Raw genomic sequence first — 22,625 nt, 5'->3', positions numbered from 1 at the left:
AGCAAAGTTGACAATTTTTAGCAGTCTGATGAAAGAGATCTCGATAAATGTAAAAATCATTGACTGATTGAAGAGTTTTGCAATAACCATTATAACGGTAAATGAACAAAATTGAAGGTTTTCTGCAGCCTAACGAAAGAGCTCTTGATTAACTTAGAAATTTGCTGATTGATGAGTTTGGCTGTAGCCATACAAAAAAAAAAATAGGAGCAAAGTTGACGATTTTCTACTGTCTAATATAAGAGGTTTTGGTAAACGTATAAATCATTTGCTGATTGATGAGTTTGGTTACAATGATAACAATAAAAGAGAGCAAAATAGACAGTTTTCTGCAGCCTGATGAAATAGATATTGATAAATGTAGAAATCATTTGTCGATTGATGAGTTTGACTATAACAATGATAACAAAATAAAAGAATATAATTGACGGTTTATTTCAGCCTCATGAAGAAATGTTGATAAAAGTAGAAATTATTTTCTGATTTATGTGTTTGGCTATAATCATGATTAAAAGAACAAGATGAGCAAAGTTGACTGTTTTTTTCAACTTCATGAAAAAGCTCTTGATAAACGTAGAGATCGTGTGTTGATTGATGAGTTTGGCTATAACAATGATAAGCAATTAAACAGGAGAAAATAACGAATTTCTGCGTCCTGATGAAAGAGCTTTCGATAAATGCAGAAATAATTTGCTTATTGATGAGTTTGCCTATACCTATGATAACAAAAAAAATAGCGAAATTGACGTTTTTTGCAACGTAATGAATGAGCTCTTGGTAAACGTAATAATTATTTGTTCATTGATGAGTTTGGCTATAACCATAATAAAAAAAGCAAGAGAGACAAAATTGACGACTTTCTGTAGTCGATGAAAGAGATCTTGATAAACGTAGATATCATTTGTTGATTGATGAATTTGGTTACAACAATAATAATGAAAATAATGAGCAAAAGTGACAGTTTTCTCGAGGTTCATGAAAAAGCTTTTGATAAATGTATAAATCTTTTGCAGATGATGAGTTTGGCTATTACCATGATAACAAAAAAAAAATAGACAGTTTTCTGTAGTCTAATGAAAGAGCTCTTGATAAACGTAGAAATCGTTTGCAGATTAAAGAGCTTTGTTATAACCATTATAACGGAAAAATGGGCATAATGGATGGTTTCTGCAATCCGATCAAAGACATCTTAATAAATATAAAATTTTTTTGCTGATTGATGAGTTTGGCTAACCATGATAATAAAAAAAAAAAGGAACAAAGTGACGGTTTTTTGTAACGTAATGAAAGAGGTCTTGATAAACGTAAAAATTATTTGCTCATTAATGAGTTTAGCTATAACCATGATTACAAACAAGTGAGATAAAATTAACCGGCCTTCTGAAGTCCGATTAATGATATCTTGATTAACGTACAAATCATATGTTGATTGATGAGTTTGGCTATAAAAATGATAACAAAAAAAAATGAGCAAAATTGACAGTTTTATGCGAGCTCATGAAAAACTCTTGATAAACGTATAAATCATTTATTGATGATGATTTTGGCTATATCCATGATTAAAAAAAAGCAAAATTAACGGCTTTTCGCAGTCTGATGAAAGAGATCTTTGATAATCGTAAAAATCATTTGATGATTGAAGAGTTTAGCTATAACCATTTTAACAAAAAAAAGAGCAAGGTTGACGATATTTGACAGTCTGATGAAAGAGCTCTCGACAAACCTAAAAATTATTGGCTGATTGAAGAGTTTTACAATAACCATTATAACGGTAAATTAGCAAACTCAAAAGTTTTCTGCAGCCTAACAAAAGAGCTATTGATTAACTTAGAAGTTTGCTGGTTGATGGTTTGCCTATAGCCATAAAAAAAAATTGGAGCAAAATTGACGGTTTTCTACTGTCTAATGTAAGAGGTTTTGGTAAACGTATAAATTATTTGCTGATTGATGAGTTTGGTTATAACAATGATTACAATAAAAGAGAGCAAAATAGACAGTTTTCTACAGCCTTATGAAAGAGTTATTGATAAATTTAGAAATCATTTGCCGATTGATGAGTCTGACTATAACCATGATAACTAAATAAGAGAACAAAATTGACGGTTTCTTTCAGCCTCATGAAGAAATGTTGATAAGCATAAAAATTATTTTCCGATATATGTGTTTGGCTATAATCATGATTAAAAATAACAAGATGAGCAAAATTGATGGTTTTCTTCAGCCTCATGAAAAAGCTCTTGATAAACGTAGAAATTATTTGTTGATTGATGAGTTTAGCTATAACATTGATAACCAAAAAAACAGGAGAAAAATAACGATTTTTTATGTCATGATGAAATAGCTTTCAATAAATGTAGAAATAATTTGCTGATTGATGACTTTTGCTATAACCATGATAACAAAAAAAAGATAGCAAAATAGACGTTTTTTCAACGTAATGAAAGAGCTCTTGGTAAACGTAATAATTATTTGTTCATTGATGAGTTTGGCTATAACTATAATAAAAAAAAACAAGAGAGACAAAATTGACGACTTTCTATAGTCGATGGAAGAGATCTTGATAAACGTAGATATCATTTGTTGATTGATGAGTTTGGTTACAACAATGATAAAGAAAAAAATGAGCAAAAGTGACAGTTTTCTCCAGGTTCATGAAAAAGCTTTTGATAAATGTATAAATCTTTTGCAGATGATGAGTTTGGCTATTACCATGATAACAAAAAAAAAATAGACAGTTTTCTGTAGTCTAATGAAAGAGCTCTTGATAAACGTAGAAATCGTTTGCAGATTAAAGAGCTTTGTTATAACCATTATAACGGAAAAATGGGCATAATGGATGGTTTCTGCAATCCGATCAAAGACATCTTAATAAATATAAAAATTTTTTGCTGATTGATGAGTTTGGCTAACCATGATAATAAAAAAAAAAAGGAACAAAGTGACGGTTTTTTGTAACGTAATGAAAGAGGTCTTGATAAACGTAAAAATTATTTGCTCATTAATGAGTTTAGCTATAACCATGATTACAAACAAGAGAGATAAAATTAACCGGCCTTCTGAAGTCCAATTAATGATATCTTGATTAACGTACAAATCATATGTTGATTGATGAGTTTGGCTATAAAAATGATAACAAAAAAAATGAGCAAAATTGACAGTTTTATGCGAGCTCATGAAAAACTCTTGATAAACGTAGAAATCATTTATTGATGATGATTTTGGCTATATCCATGATTAAAAAAAAAAGCATGAAAGTTTTCTGCAGCCTAACGAAAGAGCTATTGATTAACTTAGAAATTTGATGGTTGATGCTTTTGCTATAGCCATAAAAAAAATATGAGCAAAATTGACGGTTTTCTACTGTCTAATGTTAGAGGTTTTGGTAAACGTATAAATTATTTGCTGATTGATGAGTTTGGTTATAACAATGATAACAATAAAAGAGAGCAAAATAGACAGTTTTCTACGGCCTGATGAAAGAGCTATTGATAAATGTAGAACTTATTTGCCGATTGATGAGTTTGGCTATAACAATGATAACCAAAAAACAGGAGAAAAATAACGATTTTTTACGTCCTGATGAAAGAGTTTTCAATAAATGTAAAAATAATTTACTGATTGATGACTTTGGCTATAACCATGATAACAAAAAAAAAGGAGCGAAATTGACGTTTTTTGTAACGTAATGAAAGAGCTCTTGGTAAATATAAAAATGATTTGTTCATTGATGATTTTGGCTATAACCATAATAAAAACCAAGAGAGACAAATCGACAACTTTCTGTAGTCCGATGAATGACATCTTGATAAACCTAGATATCATTCGTTGATTGATGGGTTTGGTTACAACAATGATAAAAAAAAAAATGAGCAAAAGTGATAGTTTTCTGCAGGTTCATGAAAAAGCTTTTGATAAACGTATAAATCTTTTGCAGATGATGAGTTTGGCTATTACCATGATAACAAAAAAAAGAAAAAATTGACGGTTTTCTGCAGTCTAATGAAAGAACTTTTGGTAAACGTAAAAATAATTTGCTGATTAAAAAGTTTTAGTATGACTTTTATAACGAAAAATGATCAAAATCGAAGATTTTTTGCAGTCTGATGTTAAAGTTATTGATTCGCAGAGAAATCATTTGCTAATTGATGAGTTTGTGGCAATAGCCATGATAACAAAAAAAAAAAAATTGACGGTTTTCTTCTGGCTATAACAATTGTAACAATAAAAAAGAACAAAATAGATACTTTTCTATAACCTAATGAAAGATTTCTTGATAAATGTAGAAATTATTTGTTGATTTATGTGTTTGGCTATAACCATGATAACAAAAAAATGAGCAAAATTGACGGTTTTTTGGAGCCATATGAAAGAATTGTTATTAAACGTAATAATCACTTTCTGATTTATGATTTTGGCTATAACTATAATTAAAAAAAAAAAACAAAAGGAGCAAAGTTGATGGTTTTCTGAAGTCTGATGAAAGAGTTCTTGATAAGCGTATAAATCATTTACTGAAGATGAGTTTGGCTATAACAAAGATAACAAAAAACATGAGTAAAATAACGATTTTCTGGAGTCTAATGAAAGAGCTTTTGATAAATGTAGAAATCATTTGTTGATTGATGAGTTTTTGATAATTATGTTGAATCCGGATCTCAGTATTACCAATGAGATGCTTTGTCGGTAATTACTTTTTTATTTTTTTTGTCGTCCACAATCAAAACTCTAAAATTTTCGACGGAACGTTAACTGATTCTGATGTTATAAACCGGGTGTCAGGAATCCTGAAAACGACGAAGTACCTATCGTCACATGCAAAGAGAATGCTATAAAATGATGACGTTCGTTGTTTTCTTATTGTCTTGAAATTTTTGTTTTTTGTTTTTTTTTTTATGATTGGCATCTTATTTTCTTACCATTTATAATATTCTTTTATCTCTCATGATTTTACCGTTTATGCACGATAACTTACACCATTTGTATATATTATTACTATGGTGTTGATAATAGAGTGATATATTTTTATCCTTAAATTTCGTTAGTATATATTTCAGTTTAACTGTTGAGATTTAGTTTTTTTTTTCTAAACTTAATTTATTAATCTTATGGATAAATTCTATATCGTTTAATCAATATTCGTTTTTGTTAATTTTCTGATTTAGTTTTTAATATATATTTTCCATTGTTATGTTCTTTCCAAATAATCGTTAGGTCTACATATACGTATCGCGCGTTTATACCTCATTGGATTGTTTAGCCGAGTAATCTTTTGATATGGGTTCTACAATGATACCTTTTACATCTGATTCATGTGATGGTGGTTATTTTCGTATTGCGTCTCTTAACCCTAACATGGGTGAGTGGTCTGTCTCGGTGAAGATTTTGAATTGTTGGTCTGTTTCGCGTGGCACGGGTAGAGAGCTCAATATGATTTTGGGTGACGAGCATGTTAGTTTTTTGATAACTTACCTGCTATACATGTTTTCGATATTAAATTGAATTGGTTTTGTCTTTAACGTTTTATTTGCAGTTCACACAAATCCAAGCCGTTGTTCGTGATGAATTAATTGATAATTATCTTTCAAGATTGATAATCGATGAGTGGGTGAGCATTAAAAATTTTGATGTATCACGGGTTAACAGCATATTGAGACCAGTACCGCATAGATTCAAGATTGTGTTTCGTTCGGACACTTTAGTGCAAAGTATTAATATGTGCTCCAGTAGAGAACCTATTTCAATCTAACTGAGTTTGTGAGTATATTGAGTGGTATTGTTAATCCGAATATTTGCGTTGGTAAGCCTAATTTATAAATTTATTTGTGCTTTTGGAGTTTATTTGCGGTTCATGTTCTGACTGTATTATTCATGTGTGTGTTTCATAGATGTTGTTGGCAAGATTGTCAACGTGAGAGAGTTGGTTTTTGTTCCTTCCGTGGAACATTCTCAAGGAGGATATTTTGAGCTGTACTTTGGTTTACGTGATACTGAGTAAGTCACTATTCTTTTAAAGATTTAAACCAGAATATAATGTCTTATGACTTCTTCAAATCTTAAAATTAGGTGTATCCATCTAGAGTCGTTTAACGGGTGACCTTGCAGTCGAGTTCTATGACTTATGGAAGCAACGTTCACGTAACACAGTGATATGTATTATCAAGTTTGTGAAATTAGAGCTATCACAGGAACATAGGTGGAGATGTACCAATGTTACCGGAAGTACGAGGATTATGTTGAATCCGGATCTCAGTATTACCGACGAGATGCTTTGTTGGTAAGTATTTTTTTTTTCCGTTTACAATCAAAACTCTAAAGTTGGCGACTCGACATTCACTGTTTATGGTGTTCTTAATCGGATGTCAGGAATCCTGAAAATGACCAAGTACCGATCATCACACGGAAGGAGAATACCATGGAGTGATGATGTTCGTTGATTTCTTATTTTGTTGGTGAATGATTTTAAAAGATGATTTATTATTATTTTTTAGCATTTATAATATTATTGAATTTTTTAAATTTCATCATTTTCCATAATTTTATCACACTAAATCCTAAACAATTTACCATATTTTTCTTACACTACCAAGTAACACCTAAACAATCCCTTATTTCACATGATTTTACCATTTATACAGCATTCTTCCCGCGCATGTGCGCGGGCAATCACCTAGTTATAGTGAAACCTGAAGGGTTTGTTGGTAACGTCGCAGAGAAGGAAGAAGCTTTGTCATTCCATTAACAATCGATATCTTTAATTAAACTGGAGGTTTTCTTTTCTAGGGTTTTATCTCGTTCCTATGTGTGGCTGTGTTTTCTCTAATCACTAATTCATTTACTTGGCTTTATACAAATAATTTGAGTCTTATGGTGTTGTTTTCTTGTGTCTTTTATTTTTCTTTTTCAGTAACAGGAACCTGAATTTGTAAGATATGGACAAAATCACTGGATTGCCCGATGACTTGCTGCTTAAGATATTATCGTTTCTTCCAACAGAAGTTGCTGTATCCACTAGCATTTTGTCTAAGCGGTGGGAGTTTCTTTGGATGTGGTTGCCTAGACTAGAGTTCATTTCTCCAAAGCCTGAACTTCGCGATATTTTATCGACAAGAAGCTGCCATTACTTAGAGCTCCCGTCCTAGAAAGATTGCGTCTCCACATAACTTTCAATACACAAGTTAAACCTGAAGATATCAAACGGTGGATTGAAATCGCAGTTTCTAGCTATGTACGTGAGCTGGAAATTGATTATTATGACTCCGAGAATGAAAACCTCTTTCCAAGTAGCTTGTTTACTTGCAAATCGCTAGTGACCTTGAAACTCAAATGGGTGGCTCTAATAGATGTTCCCTCTATGGTTTGTCTCCCCTCTCTCAAAACTTTGCAACTTGAAAGTGTGCAATTCATAGATGAAGAATCCATTCAACAGCTTCTATCTATTTGTCCTGTTCTCCAAGACCTATCGGTGTTTCTCTATGATACTAAAAATATGAAAGAGTTCACTATAAGCATCCCTTCTTTGCAGAGTTTATCACTCTTTTTACGTAGTAATAAAGAGTATTTACATAGTTATGAGATAGATACTCCTTCGTTAAAGTATTTGAAACTTGTGAACTTGAATCATCGGGAACACTACTCTTTGATTAAGAATATGCCTAAGCTGAAGGAAGCATATATCGATGTTGTATCCCTTAATCCCAAGAGTGTTATTGGATCAATCACATCTGTCAAGCGTCTCACAATATGTTCTTTTGAGGTAATTAGTTTTCATTTTCAAGTTGTTAATCTCATTTATAGAATCCTTTGTTACTCATCTTAATATTGTGGGCAGGTTGTGTATGGTGATGGTTGTGTTTTCAAGAAGCTTGAACATCTCAACTTATGTCTGTGTAATTTGGATTCGTGGAATCTCCTTGTCCAATTGCTCAAAGGTTCTCCTAACTTACGAGTATTAGACATCTTTGTAAAGAAAGTAAGTTTCGTTGATAAATAATTTCTTGTTTTTCTGATGCCTAATACGATTTTAATCTAATTTTTCTGCTTGTTCTTAGGATCATGGGGATGATAAGCGTAATGGTATTGTTTGCTGGAATCAACCGAGTTCTGTTCCTGAATGCTTGTTGTTGAGTCTACAATTTTTCAACTGGTCGGGATACTTAGGAAGACCACAAGATAGAGATATCGCGGTTTATATCTTGAAAAACGCTCGTCACTTAAAGACGGCAACAATCTTGGCTGATACAGAGGAACATTATGTTCCAAACCTTCAAATGATCAAGGAGTTGGCACTTTCTCCACGAGCTTCAAGCACATGCCAACTCGTATTCCCTGACGACTTGGGTCATGTTGAGCCTTAATCATATGATGTTTTCAATTGTATAATAGGATTCTAATTTATTTTATTTTTTTAAAGGAAAAAAAGAATTCTAGTTTACCCTTTAATTTCTAACTCAAGTTTTGCAACACATGAACTGGTTTTATGTAAGCGTTGATGATCACAAGCAAACATAATCTTATTATATCATTAGAGTTACGACGTTTCCAAGCATCTCCCACTGTCTTCACTACCTCTGTTGCCTTTTTTTTTTCCTTTTCTCTCTTACTGGTTCCCGAATCAGTCCCTCCAACTCTCCAAGCTTGTTCATCAAATCTTAGATCATTAAACTCAAACAATTTTTGGATGACCCAATCTATCAAAATTATCTCTAATTCTTTTTCTTCAAAAGGCTACCAAAATTATCTACATGCAAACAAATATACAAGAAGACATGTTTAATTAAGATGTAAGGGAAAGAAGAAAGTAGCAAAGAAGTCAGAACTATAATCTTGATGACTCCCAAAAGCCATTCTCTGAAACATCCTTATCTGAGAAGATTGCTGTCTCGAGTTGAACACTTTGGCTCTGTTCTGGTCTCTTCCCGTTTGTTATGTCCGTAGCTTCTTCAAATGTATCCAATTAAAGCTCTCACCATCTGGTTCAGATTTGGTCTTTTTGCATGACGCAGCTTCTACCATTCTAATGTAACATCTCTTCTGAGATGAAGTTGTTCCCTAGCCTTGAATCAATTCGCTCGTCGAACTCTTTGTTTTCTAGCTTCACTGTAAGATTACAACAATCTTTTTTTTTTCCATCAGGTTTACAACAATCTTATAGTAAAACGCCAACTCTTTTAAAGTAAAGAAAAATATCACATGAAGCCAGGCCCACGCTCAGGCCCACTTGAATTATCAGGTTTTTCTTTCTAGGGTTGTCACGTTCCTATGTTGTGTTTTGTGTTTTCTCTTGTTACTAATTCGTTTGCTAGGCTTAGAGAAAGCTTATTGAGTCTTGGTGTTTTTTTCTTTTTCAGTAACAGTATCATGGAAAAAATCAGTGGATTGCATGATGACTTGCTCGTGAAGATATTATCGTTTCTTCCAACAAAAGTTGCTGTATCCACTTGCGTTTTGTCTAAGCGATGGGAGTTTCTTTGGATGTGGTTGGCTGGTTGCCTAATCTCGAGTTCTTTTCTATGTGGGACAAAAGGCCTGGACTTGGGGATTTTATCAACAGGAAGTTACCGTTACATAGAGCTCCCGTCATAGATAGCTTGCGTCTTGATTTGTATAGCGCAGCTATTAAACCTGAAGATATCAGACGGTGGATTGAAATCGCAGTTTCTCGCCATGTCCGTGAGCTGGATATTTTTTATTATTCCAGGACTGAAAACATATTACCGAGTAGCTTGTTTACCTGCAAATCACTCCTGACCTTGAAACTCAAAAGGATAGCTCTCATAGATATTCCCTCTATGGTTTTTCCCTCTCTGAAGACTTTGGAACTTAAAGATTTGATATTCGTAGATGGACTTCAAAAGCTTCTATCTATTTGTCCTGTTCTTGAAGAATTATCGGTGGATTTTTATGAGTATGACAAAACGAAAGAATTCTCTATTGTCGTCCCGTCTTTGCAGAGTTTATAATACCTGATGATTTGTTTTTAGATGGGTATGAGATAGATACTCATTTAAAGTATTGAAACTTGAGGATTGGAATAAAGGGGGACACTACTCTTTGATTAAGAATATGCCTATGCTGAGGGAAGCATATGTCGATGTTGGATACTCTAATCTCAAGAATCTTATTATTGGATCAATCACATATTCACATCTGTTAAGCGTCTTACGATATGTTCTTCAGAGGTAATCACTAATTAGTTTTCAATATCGCATTCAAGTCTTACAAGTGTTAATAATTTAAATATTTTGGGCAGGGTTCGTATGGTGATGGTTGTGTTTTCAAGGAGCTTGAACAACTAAACCTATGTGTGTGCAGAAACAATTCATTGAATCTCCTTGGCCAATTGCTCAAAGGTTCTCCTAACTTACGAGTATTAGACATCTCTGTAATGAAAGTAAGTTTTTCGTTGATAAATTATTTTGTTTTATCTGATGTCCAATATGGTTTCAATCTAATTATTCTGCTTGGCCTTAGGATCATTTGGGTGATGAGCCTAATGGTATTGTTTGCTCGAATCAACTGAGTTCTATTCCTGAATGCTTGTTGTCGAGTCTACATATTTTCAACTGCTCACCATACTTTGGGACACCACAAGACAGAGATATCGCGGTTTACATCTTGAAAAACGCTCGTCACTTAAAGAAAGCAACATTCTTGGCTGATACATGGGATACTGTTGTTCCAAAACTTCAAATGATCAAGGAGCTGAGACTTTCTTCCCGAGCTTCAAGCACATGCGAACTCATATTCGCTGAGGACTTAGATCATATTGAGAGACTTGAAGGATTAGATGTTTTCTTTTGTATAAAGAAGCTCTAATTTCCATAAGGGGGTCAGCTGACCCCCCTAAAATTCTGAAATTGTTTTAGATTCCCTTAAGTCTTATAATATTTTTATTATTTTTTCTGTTTTGACCCTCTTAAAATTATAAATTTATGTTTAGACCTTTCAAATTTAATAAAAATTTTATATCACGCAAAAGAATATACAAGATCGAAGACATGTTTAAGGGAAAAGAAGAAAGCAAAAACAATAAAAACTACTAAGGTACGAATATGGACTGGTCACGACTTCCCCAGCTACTACTATGTGACTGTGAGCGATCAAAGAAGTCAGAACTATATTCTTGAAAAAAAAAAAAAAAAAAACTATATTCTCTTGACTTCCAAAAGCCATTCTCTGAAACATTTTTATCTGAGCAGATTGTTGTCTCGAGTCAAACACTTGGCTCTGTCCTTGTCTCATTCCGTTAGTTATATCTGTTCTTCTTCGAGTGTGTCCAAATTTTAATATAATCTTTCAACAGTGAATAACATAGTCATAATCATGTGCTCGTAAAGAATTGTGTAGCAATTGTGACATTCTCTTATGGAATTCTTCAAGATGATTTCACAACTTGAAGGGAGAAATCGTAACGAATGTCCCTATTTCTCAAAGGGAAAGCTAATAACTCCAAAAATGAGGATATTACACTCTTACCCAGCCAAAATCCAAATATAACAGAAAACCTGGATCTAACCCGATTTATTTTCCCCAACCCATATATATTCGGATCTAACCCGAAATTGAACACTTAGAAACTGTTTCTCGTCGATTTCTCCTCAAAACCGTTTATCAGTTTCGATTCTCTTAAATTCAAAATAAAGTTACGATTTCTCCATCTTTAATTGGTGAAACTAGGAAAAACCGGAAATCCATATTGTGAGAAATTGTTGATTTCTCTTGATAATGGCTAAGAAAAGGTGGTCAAAAAAGAGGAAGAAAGGAGAATATGAATCATTCCGACGAAAATAATAATAATCAAAACTTAAATAGAAAAATAGTTTTTAGTAATAAAACCCCTCAACTAAAGATGAATTGTATAAAAACTCCTCAATTATATACAATAAAACCTCTATATATTAATACTCGATAAATTTATAACCTCTATAAATTAATAAATTCTTCTGGTCCTGAGTTGAGACAAGTGTAAAAAATGACACAAATCGATAAATTAATAAGATAATAACTTTTTTTTAAAATCCTATATAAACATATGGTTCCATCAATATCATAAATTAATAATTGTATATACTTATCAACATTTACATATATTATATGTAAAATATTTAGTGAAATATGACTCTAATATTGTTTGTTTTTCTTAAATTTGTATTAAGTATTGGTAGACTTCAATTCTAAATATTTTACTACATCAAAAAAAGTTAGTGTTATTATCTAAATTTAATAATTATTTTTCTACTTGTAATTTGTTTTAGAAAGATATTGATTATAAAGAAAAAATTTTCTTTTCATATATAATGTTTTTTTTTTAATTAAAAAATTAGTAAAATCTCTTTCTAAATTAGTAACTATTAATTTGTCAATAAATTAATACCTCTGTAAATTAATAGAATTTCTCGGTCCCGACTTTATTAATTTTTAGAGGTTTGACTGTATTTAGTGGAAAAACTCCTCAACTTAATATATGTTAATGCAAATCCTCTTCCCCCTACAATGTCGTAAAAATTTGACGGATTAAACTTAAATTAAAACACATCATTTTTCAGAATCTCACATAATCGACTACGAGACCACACAAACTTCAGAGAATCTCATTTTGATAAATTAGAGTTCGTAAATTTAGGTTTTTAACTTTAAAAATTTTAGAGCTTAGGTGAATTTGGGGATTAATAATCGGGTATAAGAATATTATTTTGTTGTTCTTGTTTACAATTCGTGTATTTTAAGTGTATATATCTCGTTTTTTAATTTCTGAAAAATATTGCATTTAAATTTAACTATAATCCATCTAATTTTCACGACACTGTAGACAAAGGAAATTTGCATTAACTGATTCTAAGTTGAAAGATTTTTCTTCACTAAATATATAATTAGGGATTTTTTTAGGATTCATCTTTAGTCGAGAAGTTTTATGACTAAAAACCAATGTTCAAGAAAGCGCTAGGCACTAAACGAGCGGTGAACCTGACTAAAAACCTAAGCGCCTAGCGCCTAAAGCGCCTAATCGGAGCCTAGGCGATTTGTAGGCGGCTTAGACGTTTATAACGTAAAACATTATAAATATATTATTATATATCAAAATTATATAAAATATCTATATAAAACTAACAAAACATGAAATTATAAACAAAAACTAAATAAAACATTTATTTATATTTATATTAAACATTATATGGATATTTATAACTATATATAGAGAAATAAAACTTAATTGAAATTGAAAAAATACATTAAACAAGATCTATGTAATTTCAGGCGGTCAAGACGGTTATCTAAGCGTCACATAAGAGCTTAGCGCCTAGTCGAGCTCTAGACGACTGCCTAGACCACTTTTTAGAACAATGCTAAAAACTAAAAAAAAAAAAAAACAATCACATTCCTACGCAACTTTTAAAAAATGCTGGATATGAAACCAGGCCCACTAGCAGGCCCACTAGAGGTTTTGATCATCATTCATTAGGGTTTATACGGAAGCCGAACGGTTTGATGGTAGGCGTCATTCCAATTTGACAGTTTGTCTCTGCGATTCCGATTTTAGATAACTTTGGGCGTTTCCGATTTCCGATAGCTTACGTTAGTTACGTACACTGGAATCCACAGGTTTTCTTTTCTAGGGTTTTGTCTCGTTCCTATGATTGTAGCTGTGTTTTCTCTAATTACTAATTCGTTTTCTTGGCTTAAGACAAAATCTCAGCTTTTTAATGGGTTTTGTCTTGTGTTTCTCTGTTTTCTTTTTCAGTAACAGTAACTTGAATTTGAAAGATATGGACATCAATGGATTGCATGATGACTTGCTCGTGAAGATATTATCGTTTCTTCCAACAGAAGTTGCTGTATCCACTTGCGTTTTGTCTAAACGATGGGAGTTTCTTTGGATGTGGTTGCCTAATCTCGAGTTCACACCTCTAAAATACCCAATGCCTGAATTTTGGGAATTTATCAATAAGAAGCTGCCGTTACATAAAGCTCTAGTCATTGAAACATTGCGTCTCGACACAGCTTGGTCCTCATATATATACTAAACCTAAAGATATCAAACGGTTGATTGATATCGCAGTTTCTCGCCATGTACGTGAGCTGGATATTGAATATTATTGTTCCAGGACTGAAAACCTATTTAGCTTGTTTACCTGCAAATCGCTGGTGACCTTGAAACTCAAATTCATAACTCTCAAGGATCTTCCCTCTAGGGTTTATCTTCCCTCTCTGAAAACTTTTCTACTTGAAACTGAGTCGTCTTCCACAAATGGAAAATGTCTTCAACAGCTTCTATCTAATTGTCCTGTTCTCGGAGATCTATCGGTGGATTTTTCTTACATTAGAACTTTAAGAGAGTTCACTATTATTGTCCCCTCTTTGCAGAGTTTATCACTCTTTTTACAAGGTAATTGGAATTTAAATAGGTATGAGATAGATACTCCTTCTTTAAAGTATTTGAAACTTGTGGATTGGAATAACGAGGGACACTACTCTTTGATTAAGAATATGCCTATGCTGAGGGAAGCATATGTCGATAATGAATCAATTAATCCCAAGAGTGTTATTGGATCAATCACATCTGTCAAGCGTCTCACAATATGTTGTTCAGAGGTAAACTAGTTTTCATTTATCAATTGCGAGACACTACAAGAAAACCTGCGTTTTGCAACTAAACTTTGCGACCAAACTTTTAGTTGCAAAATTGTGTGACTATTTTGTGACTAATGTACGACTTTTTACCGACGAATTCAAACACAGTTGGAACTTAGTCGGTATTCGGCGACTAAAACAAATAGTCGGTAATTAGTCGTTCATTAACGACGGTTGTGCGTCCGATTGCAGACTAATTTGTTTCAGTCGCAAATACGTCGCATCCGATTGCACATGTGCGACTGATTTGCGACTCAAAATTTGGTCTGAAAATATGGTCGCACTTTAGTTACTCGTTCGTTGCAAACTAGTTGGTAAAAGTTGGCTCTTTTGTTGAACCTATAACACTTTTATTGATGTTTTGCAATTTAGTAAAATATCTACATTACTTGAGTTTTGCAAAGTTTTTCAACCTTAAAATAATATATGTCCTCTATAACACTAATATGAGTGTTTGTGAGTGATATATATCAGCCTTTTGGATCAATATAATAGATAACAGTCACAAAACAGTCGCAAACGTGCCACCATTTTGTAACCAGTGTTCATTTAGCGACTATTTTGCGACTAATATTGCAACTATTGGCCGACCAATATTGCGACTATTTTGGTACTAATTGTGAAATTTCTAAGATTTTTGCTAAGTGTTTGGTCGAACTTAGTAATAAGATTCATGCACACCAAGTGTTCGTTAAAATGTCCTAACCAATGACATCTACAGATCCATTTTAAAACCAAATTCAATTGATGAAAATAGTACAAGACAATCTCATAAATATTACAAGTTCAAGTTGGAGTTGCTTAAAGTCTCATAAATAATATTACATTACAACATTACACAAACTAGAATTCTTATGCAAAGAAGACATAGTACACTATAGCCATGACCAAACCACCACACACAACCATATTTTTGAAGCTTCGTAACTCTTGTACCTCTTTCTCACACAAACTGACGACATCTTTGAGATATACAATCTCTTTCTCACATCTTTGTGCCCTTTCTTTGATAGCTTCAAGCTCATGTAATCCTTTTTCTAAGCTTCCCACATCTCCTTCTATCTTCTCAACCACACTTTCAACCATTTCCATCTCTTCGACCATGGATATGTCGGTCCACTTAAACAAATGATGCTTATTCTGCAACAAAAATACACTCATGAGGACAATTTGCATATGTTCATACAACTTGAGAGCATATCATAACCAAAAAGATCACATTTTTACAACGTACAACAAAACCTAAGCAGCTAGAGAATGTGAAACTAAGATCAACGTATACAAATTACGAAAGGTGAGAGATAAACCAATGTCTCGAAGCAAGATCGAAAGCTAAACGCAAATTCAAATCAAGAGAAGCTTTGTGTACCTTAAGATTCTATAACTTAAGAAAACATTACCTCACCAATGTCTCGAAGCAAGATCGAAAGCTAAACGCAAATTCAAATCAAGAGAAGCTTTGTGTACCTTAAGATTCTATAACTTAAGAAAACATTACCTCCTCTGATCCGTTTGGACAACAATGAAAGAGTCTCCCCGGATTTTTCAAAGTGTTTGAAGTCTTAATCACAGAGAATTGACCACATTTACATTGTCTTGGGATCCCTCTTCCTCTCACAGAGAACCTATCGCTCACACCTTCACCAATCCGCAAGAAATTAAGTATCTATCAAAATCTACATAAAATCAAACCCACACCTTACATTCTCGATTACTGACCTGAAGAAGCTGATGAAGACATCGGGATCAACACTTATGAAGCTCAGCAGAAATTGGGATCTTTAGAACCCTAGCTTTTCACATTTTAAATTTGCTTACATATAAAGTTAAACATTGTGGCCAAAGATTAAGAAAGGGACGAAATTGAAACTGAGCAAACATAAAAACAAAAATTGGAAATCTGTCAGACCTTACTACAAATTCGTGACTGAGCAGTGGACTAAGCGATATGAAAATTTTATCTGTGAAATTGCTCGAGATGGGGTGACGAGTGTTCCTGAGGTGAGTTGATTATTTAAGTTGATTTTTTTGGTTGTCTTTGTGTACTTCGTATTATTGTCTTTGTCTCCGTAATAACAAAGTTTTATTAGGGAGGAAGAGTTGCAAGTGGGGATATTCTACTTGTCATTCTTTTCAAATTGAACCTGAGAGGCCTTATTTGGTCGAAGAGTATGAAGAGGCACATAGCAGCGAAATGGAGTGGGAGCTGCCGGAGGCGAGAGATACTCCCTCCACTCAGGTGACGTTTATTCTCTTTTTTTTAGCACAAATGAACTTTGAACTCCCCTTGGTTTGATGTGCATTATGTGCTCTCTCAAATCCGAACAGTTTGGTTATCCGCTCATTGCCTCTAATTTTACTCTGATTTGATTGTGGAGAATCAGGTTGAAAGACTTGAAGAGAATCAGGTTACGAGTGTCCCTCCTCTGAGTGTTCAAGCAACAGAGGACTACGAAACTATGGAGCCGGAGCGACCGGAGGTGACAGATACTCCCTCCACTCAGGTGACGTTTATTCTCTTTTTTTAGCACAAATGAACTTTGAACTCCCCTTGGTTTGATGTGGTCTCTCAAATCCGAACAGTTTGAGGACTACGAAACTACAGATACTCCCTCCACTCAGGTGACGACTGTCCCTCCTCGGAGTGTTCAACTTACGACTGTCCCTCCTCGGAGTGTTCAAGTTACGACTGTCCCTCCTCGGAGTGTTCAAGCAACAGAGGACTACGAAACTGTGGTGCGGGAGCTGCCGGAGGTGAGGGATACTCTCAAATCCGAACAGTTTGGTTATCGCTCATTGCCTTATTTAATTGTTTACCTCTAATTTTACTCTGATTTGATTGTGGAGAATCAGGTTGAAAGACTTGAAGAGAATCAGGTTACGAATGTCACTCAGAGTGATCAAGCAAGTAAAGGAAGAGGAAAAAGGATAAAGAAGCCAAATGTATTATTTCAAGATTTTGTCCTTCTAACACCTGGCGTGACTGTCAAGAAAGTGACTCGCAAGAAAGTGACTCGGAGAACCTGAAAGTGACTGTATTACTTCGTTTTCTCACTTTCTACGAGTTCTTTATTTTTCTCTCTTTAAGGTTGAATTTTATTATTTTCTTGTATCTTATGAACAATGTACATTAACTTCTCTTTTTTTTTGTGTTTTTGTCTCTGCTTTAGGAGTGCATATCAACGGTCTGTGCTCGTTTTCTAACCTTAGGATAGTTTTTGGGATACTCTATCACAAAATAGGTAGTTATGCATCTTTGCAAGTGTATAACTTTAGGGGGATGTATTGGATGAAGAATTTTAGATGATTTTGGTTTTTTATTAAAATCCCCTGTTATTCAACTGTTGATTTTTAAATTTGTTCTCAAATCCTATGTTATTGAAGTTGGAATTTATATAAAATCACTTAAAATAATTCACAATCTCTTGTTATTCAATCAACAATTTGTAAATATCATACCAAATCCACTGTTATTCAATGATTGTCTCCGATGTCTACAACAGAGACTGCCTTGATAATATTTGAAGATTAAGTTGGAAGAATAGGAAGAACCATGATGAGAGAAAGAAGATGTATTAGATTGATAAGAGTTAGAGTTACAAATGGAGGCACACTTTAGTATTTATAGAGAACAAACTCTAGGTCTAAGGGGGTGTGTACAAAGACAATCATACCCTCTCTTAGCCTTGTAACCCGAGTAACCCAAGTAACCTGTAACCCGAGTAACCCAAGTAACCTGTAACACGAGTAACCCAAGTAACCTGTAACCCGAGTAACCCAAGTAACCTACATTTAACCCTTAACTAGGACTTAGTTAGTGTTAAATGTCTTCTTGATTAACACTCCCCCTCAAGTTTATACCACAATGCCCAATTGTGTATAAACTTAACACTTGTATGAATAACCTCATTAAAAACCTAAGCTTGGCACAGGTTCTCGATCTCTAGTTCCGAAATATCCGAAAATATTTAAAACTTTGTTTTTATTGGTTATAAAAACATTGATTCGTGGTATGATAAGTTCCTTACATAAATCTTTGTTTTCAAAATAAAATATTTAATATGTTTCTATAAATTGTATTCTTTTCATTCTATCGCTAAATTTTTTTAAAACTTTTTAATGTATTTTTAATTAACTTAAATTTTAAATTATTAAAATATTGATTAAATTTTTTATTTTTTGTTGAGCTAGAGTTCTGTGTATAAATAACAATGAAGAGCACATTCGTGTATTTTAAATTTTCGGGTCGGGTTCGGGTTAGGTTTTTTCAGGTTCGGGTCGGTTTTTACGGGTTCGGGTCAGTTCTCATTTTTACAGTAAAATCAAATAAAGTAAAATCGATTTAGTTTGATAATTTTTACTCATATCTCTTTGTCCACAGAGATTTTTCTCGCTCTATAAACAATGATAATTAGACAAAATAGCAGTGAGATAATCAAAAGTAAGGTGAACATTTGGGCTTAAGGTAAACCAACACACTCTTTTTCCCTCAATGTGGTTTTTGTCCCAAGTGGTTTTCCATATTGAGGTTTTTAATGAGGTGGTGCTAGTGAGCTCTCCAAGCTTAGCCTTTTGGGTGGTTCCAAAGTCTAAGCTTGAGGGTGAGTATTGACCAAGCAATGTAGTTGAGGCATATAGTCGACTATATCATAGTGTAGTTGAAGCATGTAGTCGACTATATCACAGGACTAGTAAATGATCTCTAGTGAGCTCTCCAAGCTTAGCCTTTTGGGTGGTTCCAAAGTCTAAGCTTGAGGGGGAATATTGACCAAGCAATGTAGTTGAGGCATATAGTCGACTATATCATAGTGTAGTTGAAGCATGTAGTCGACTATATCACAGGACTATGTAAATGATCCTTATTTATTTATCGCTTTCTTTCTACTAATAAATTTTTTTACCGTTTTATTATCACCGATCCGTAGGCCTGGGCGTTCAGGCCCCCAATCGGGTTCGGTTCGGTATCGGTTCGGGTTCGGGTTTTGAAATACCGAAATTCTAATCCCATTCGGATATTTTAAAATTTCGGTTCGGTATCGGTTCGGGTTTGCTCGGGTTCGGTTCGGGGTTAGTAACAACTATTTAACTCGGTTAAATCCGAAATATTGTTGGGTTTTGTCAAAATTCGGATTGTCATACTCATTGGTTCGGATCGAGTTCGATTCTTTTTAGCCATATATACTTAAATCTATTCGAATTATTAAAAAATATCCAAAATAAACGAAAAATACTAAAATATGAATTACTTTTTATCCCAAAGTACCTAAAATCACCCAAAATATATGGAAAAATACTAATATATTAGTTATTTTTCATATAAATATATCTGAAAATACTCGAGTTACTCAAAAATAAATAACATATTCAGATTTATGATTGTAAATTTGAGTATCGAAATATTGTAGCTATTTTAGTAGATATTTACAAGCCAACAATTTTCAGATATCCAAAATATTTCGGGTTTTTTTTCGAACTTGGTTTTTTAGGAATATAGAACTCGATCGGGTTTTTCTTAGTGTTCGATTTGCCAAACATTTTTTAGTGTTCATATTTTAGAACACAAGAAATATCGAGTACTTCCGTAATGTTGTCCAATTAATGGTCTTGTTGTCTATTAGAACCTATTTTATGTCTATTGGAACTTCTGAAATGTTGTCCACTTAATAGTTTTGTTGTCTATTGGAACCTATTTTAGTTCTATTGGAACTTCTGAAATGTTGTCTACTTAATTGTTTTGTTGTCTATTGGAACCTATTTTATGTCTATTGGAACTTCTGAAATGTTGTCCACTTCATGATAATGTTGTCTATTGGAACCTATTTTATGTCTTTTGGAAGTTATCTCTTGTTTGTCCACTACAAGGAGAATGTTGTCTACGAACACTTCAAATACGGAAGTTATCTCTTGTTATCTCTTTTTTTTAATTGATTTAATTAAATGTGAAGCATATGCCATGTGTTCAATTCTGTTTTGTTTTTTCCGATGATCACTTTTTTCTTTTGTAATTATTGTCAAAATAAATTGTTTTTGCTGATGTGTCAAATTCTTATTGGTAGAGTGACTTGTGCTTTATAAGATAAAAGATACTCCAGCGATAACTGCGAGAAATTTTTGATTTTCGATTTATTTTGTAATACTCCAGCAGGCGCGTTGACATCGCGCGCGTGGATGACGACGTTCGCGCAGAGAAGGGCAAACACGTCAGTTCATGTGTGGCCTGTGGCATTGGCGTTTTTGTTTTGTCGCCCAATTTTGTTTGGTTATGTTGCCCAACTCTTTTATAAAAACTTAGTTGTACCGAAACATAAATATGGGGTTATCCATACATTATCCTAATGAAAGACAAATAAAACAAAATATGGAGTTTTTTTTTTGTCAACACAAAATACGGAGTTATCCAACCATTTATATAATTATTTACCACTATTGAAATTTAAAAATTTTATAAAAAATTATAAAAGAAAATCTAATTCTAACTATTTTAGAAGTCTGAATATTTATTTTCAAGGTATCAAAATATGGGAAAATTTTCCGCAGAGGATCAACAATGTTTCATAATCACATTTTCAATGTTATCATAATTATACTCAATAAGTTCTTTCAGCAAAACTAACTTACTTAAAAAAATTTATGACACAATTTTATAGATTCCATAAAATTGTAAGTAAACTTATGTATAAGATTTTATTGTACATCTCCAATCTTCGGTTTTAGGAAAATGATACCCATTCGTGTATTTTATAAAATCGGATTCGGTTTGGTTCAGATAATTTCGGATCGGGTTCCATTTGATTTTTCGGTTATGTATATTTTGCCCACCACCCCTACCTGAAACCACATGAATCCCGGTAAAAAAAACCGGTTTAATCCACTTGAATCGAACCGGGATTCGATTTGCTCTTCCTCTCTCTCGCGATTTAAAACGAAAAAAAACACTTTCCTTTTTTTCTCATTCTTTTTCACTTCTCCATTGAAAACCTTTACAAGCTTTTGAACTTCAATTCATCACATCTTTTTCAATTCTTCACGGATTTGAACGATTTTTGGCTTGTTTTCATACGGATTGTCACCCTATATCCATTGCCCATAACGCCGTCCTCGATCTGTTAAGGTATGTGCCTCGATTTCTCGTTTTTCAGTCCGAAAATCAATTGTTTCGTGAGGTTCGATTTCTCTTCTCTCATTCACAGTGTGTTCTTCAGTTGTTTATGACTTCCTGAACTGTCAATGAGTTAATCATGGGTTTAATATGTATCAAATTGAAGCTTATAATGAACCGTTTAGAAGAAGATACGTTTGGATATTTACATAGGCTAATGATGTGTGTTGCTATCTGTATCTAATTTGTCTTTAAATTATGATGTGAGAGATTCAAGACATAGAAGAAGAAGACAAACGTGAACGTCTTTAAATTATGAAACCTCTCTCTTAAAGTTCTCACCTGTATTGAGATTTTCTCTCTTGAGGTGTTCAACAATGGCGGATCAATCTCTTCTACACTCTCCGATCAAACCACATTTCTTCAAGCCTCTTCTTGAAGGCTTTCGCACTCACCTCGTACTCTGTTCTACTCTGTTTTCTTATATCTCAGAGCATGTTATTGCTAAACATAGTTCATTTGTTTAGTTTTTGTTTGCATGTTTGTTTCAGAACATTCCTGTTGCTTTCTTCTCGAAGCATGTTGAAGGAAAAAACGATCAAAACAAGACTGTGAACCTGAGATCAGACGCGTCAGAGAAAACTTGGTTAGTGAAGATGGACGGTTTGAATTTAACCGACGGGTGGGAAGATTTTGCCTTTTCACATGATCTCCGAATTGGTGACATTGTCGTTTTCAGACATGAAGGAGAAATGGTGTTTCATGTCACAGCTTTAGGACCAAGTTGTTGTGAGATTCAATATTATACATCATCTCATAACATCAATGATGATGATCGTAATGATCAGACCAATATTGGTAAGCTTTTGCTCTCTGAAATGACAGCGCAAAAGCTAAC

General features: G+C 33.4%; 2 protein-coding genes, 1 long non-coding RNA gene and 3 pseudogenes across 3 annotated transcripts; 5 read left to right on the top strand and 1 right to left on the bottom strand.

The window, feature by feature from the left end:
- The first annotated feature begins 6,739 nt into the window (after positions 1 to 6,739).
- Positions 6,740 to 7,835, top strand: LOC110226831 (annotated as a pseudogene).
- A 1,516-nt stretch (positions 7,836 to 9,351) lies between these two features.
- Positions 9,352 to 10,879, top strand: LOC110226835 (annotated as a pseudogene).
- A 2,514-nt stretch (positions 10,880 to 13,393) lies between these two features.
- LOC110226823 lies at positions 13,394 to 14,598 on the top strand (annotated as a pseudogene).
- An 882-nt stretch (positions 14,599 to 15,480) lies between these two features.
- On the bottom strand, positions 15,481 to 16,369 carry LOC9299185 (uncharacterized protein At4g04775). Its single transcript, XM_002863056.2, has 3 exons — positions 16,348 to 16,369; positions 16,127 to 16,266; positions 15,481 to 15,768 (listed from the first exon to the last, which is right to left on the bottom strand). The coding sequence occupies exons 1-3, from the start codon at positions 16,367 to 16,369 to the stop codon at positions 15,481 to 15,483; spliced, it is 450 nt and encodes a 149-aa protein (XP_002863102.2).
- Positions 16,370 to 16,744: 375 nt separating this feature from the next.
- LOC110226842 lies at positions 16,745 to 17,231 on the top strand. The gene is made up of 3 exons (XR_002330744.1): positions 16,745 to 16,867; positions 17,013 to 17,132; positions 17,212 to 17,231. It is a non-coding gene; the product is annotated as an uncharacterized LOC110226842 (long non-coding RNA).
- A 4,549-nt stretch (positions 17,232 to 21,780) lies between these two features.
- LOC9299184 (B3 domain-containing protein REM17) lies at positions 21,781 to 22,613 on the top strand (the record flags this gene model as incomplete). The annotated part of the gene is made up of 2 exons (XM_021019567.1): positions 21,781 to 22,185; positions 22,279 to 22,613. Coding segments are annotated over exons 1-2 (416 nt in total), but the record flags the coding sequence as incomplete, so codon positions are not given.
- Between the last annotated feature and the right edge of the window lie 12 nt (positions 22,614 to 22,625).

The sequence above is a fragment of the Arabidopsis lyrata genome, assembly GCF_000004255.2.
Source record: "Arabidopsis lyrata subsp. lyrata unplaced genomic scaffold ARALYscaffold_22, whole genome shotgun sequence".
In the NCBI taxonomy this organism is placed as follows: Eukaryota; Viridiplantae; Streptophyta; class Magnoliopsida; order Brassicales; family Brassicaceae; genus Arabidopsis; species Arabidopsis lyrata.
Note: the sequence above shows the minus strand (reverse complement) of the source record. Positions and strands in the feature narration are given on the sequence as shown.

Coding starts and splice junctions, on each gene's coding strand:
- LOC9299185 (XM_002863056.2), bottom strand. CDS start 16,369: ATGTCTTCATCAGCTTCTTCAG. Junction 16,267..16,347: donor GTCTTCATCAGCTTCTTCAG/GTCAGTAATCGA, acceptor GGATTGGTGAAG/GTGTGAGCGATAGGTTCTCT. Junction 15,769..16,126: donor GTCCAAACGGATCAGAGGAG/GTAATGTTTTCT, acceptor TTTTTGTTGCAG/AATAAGCATCATTTGTTTAA.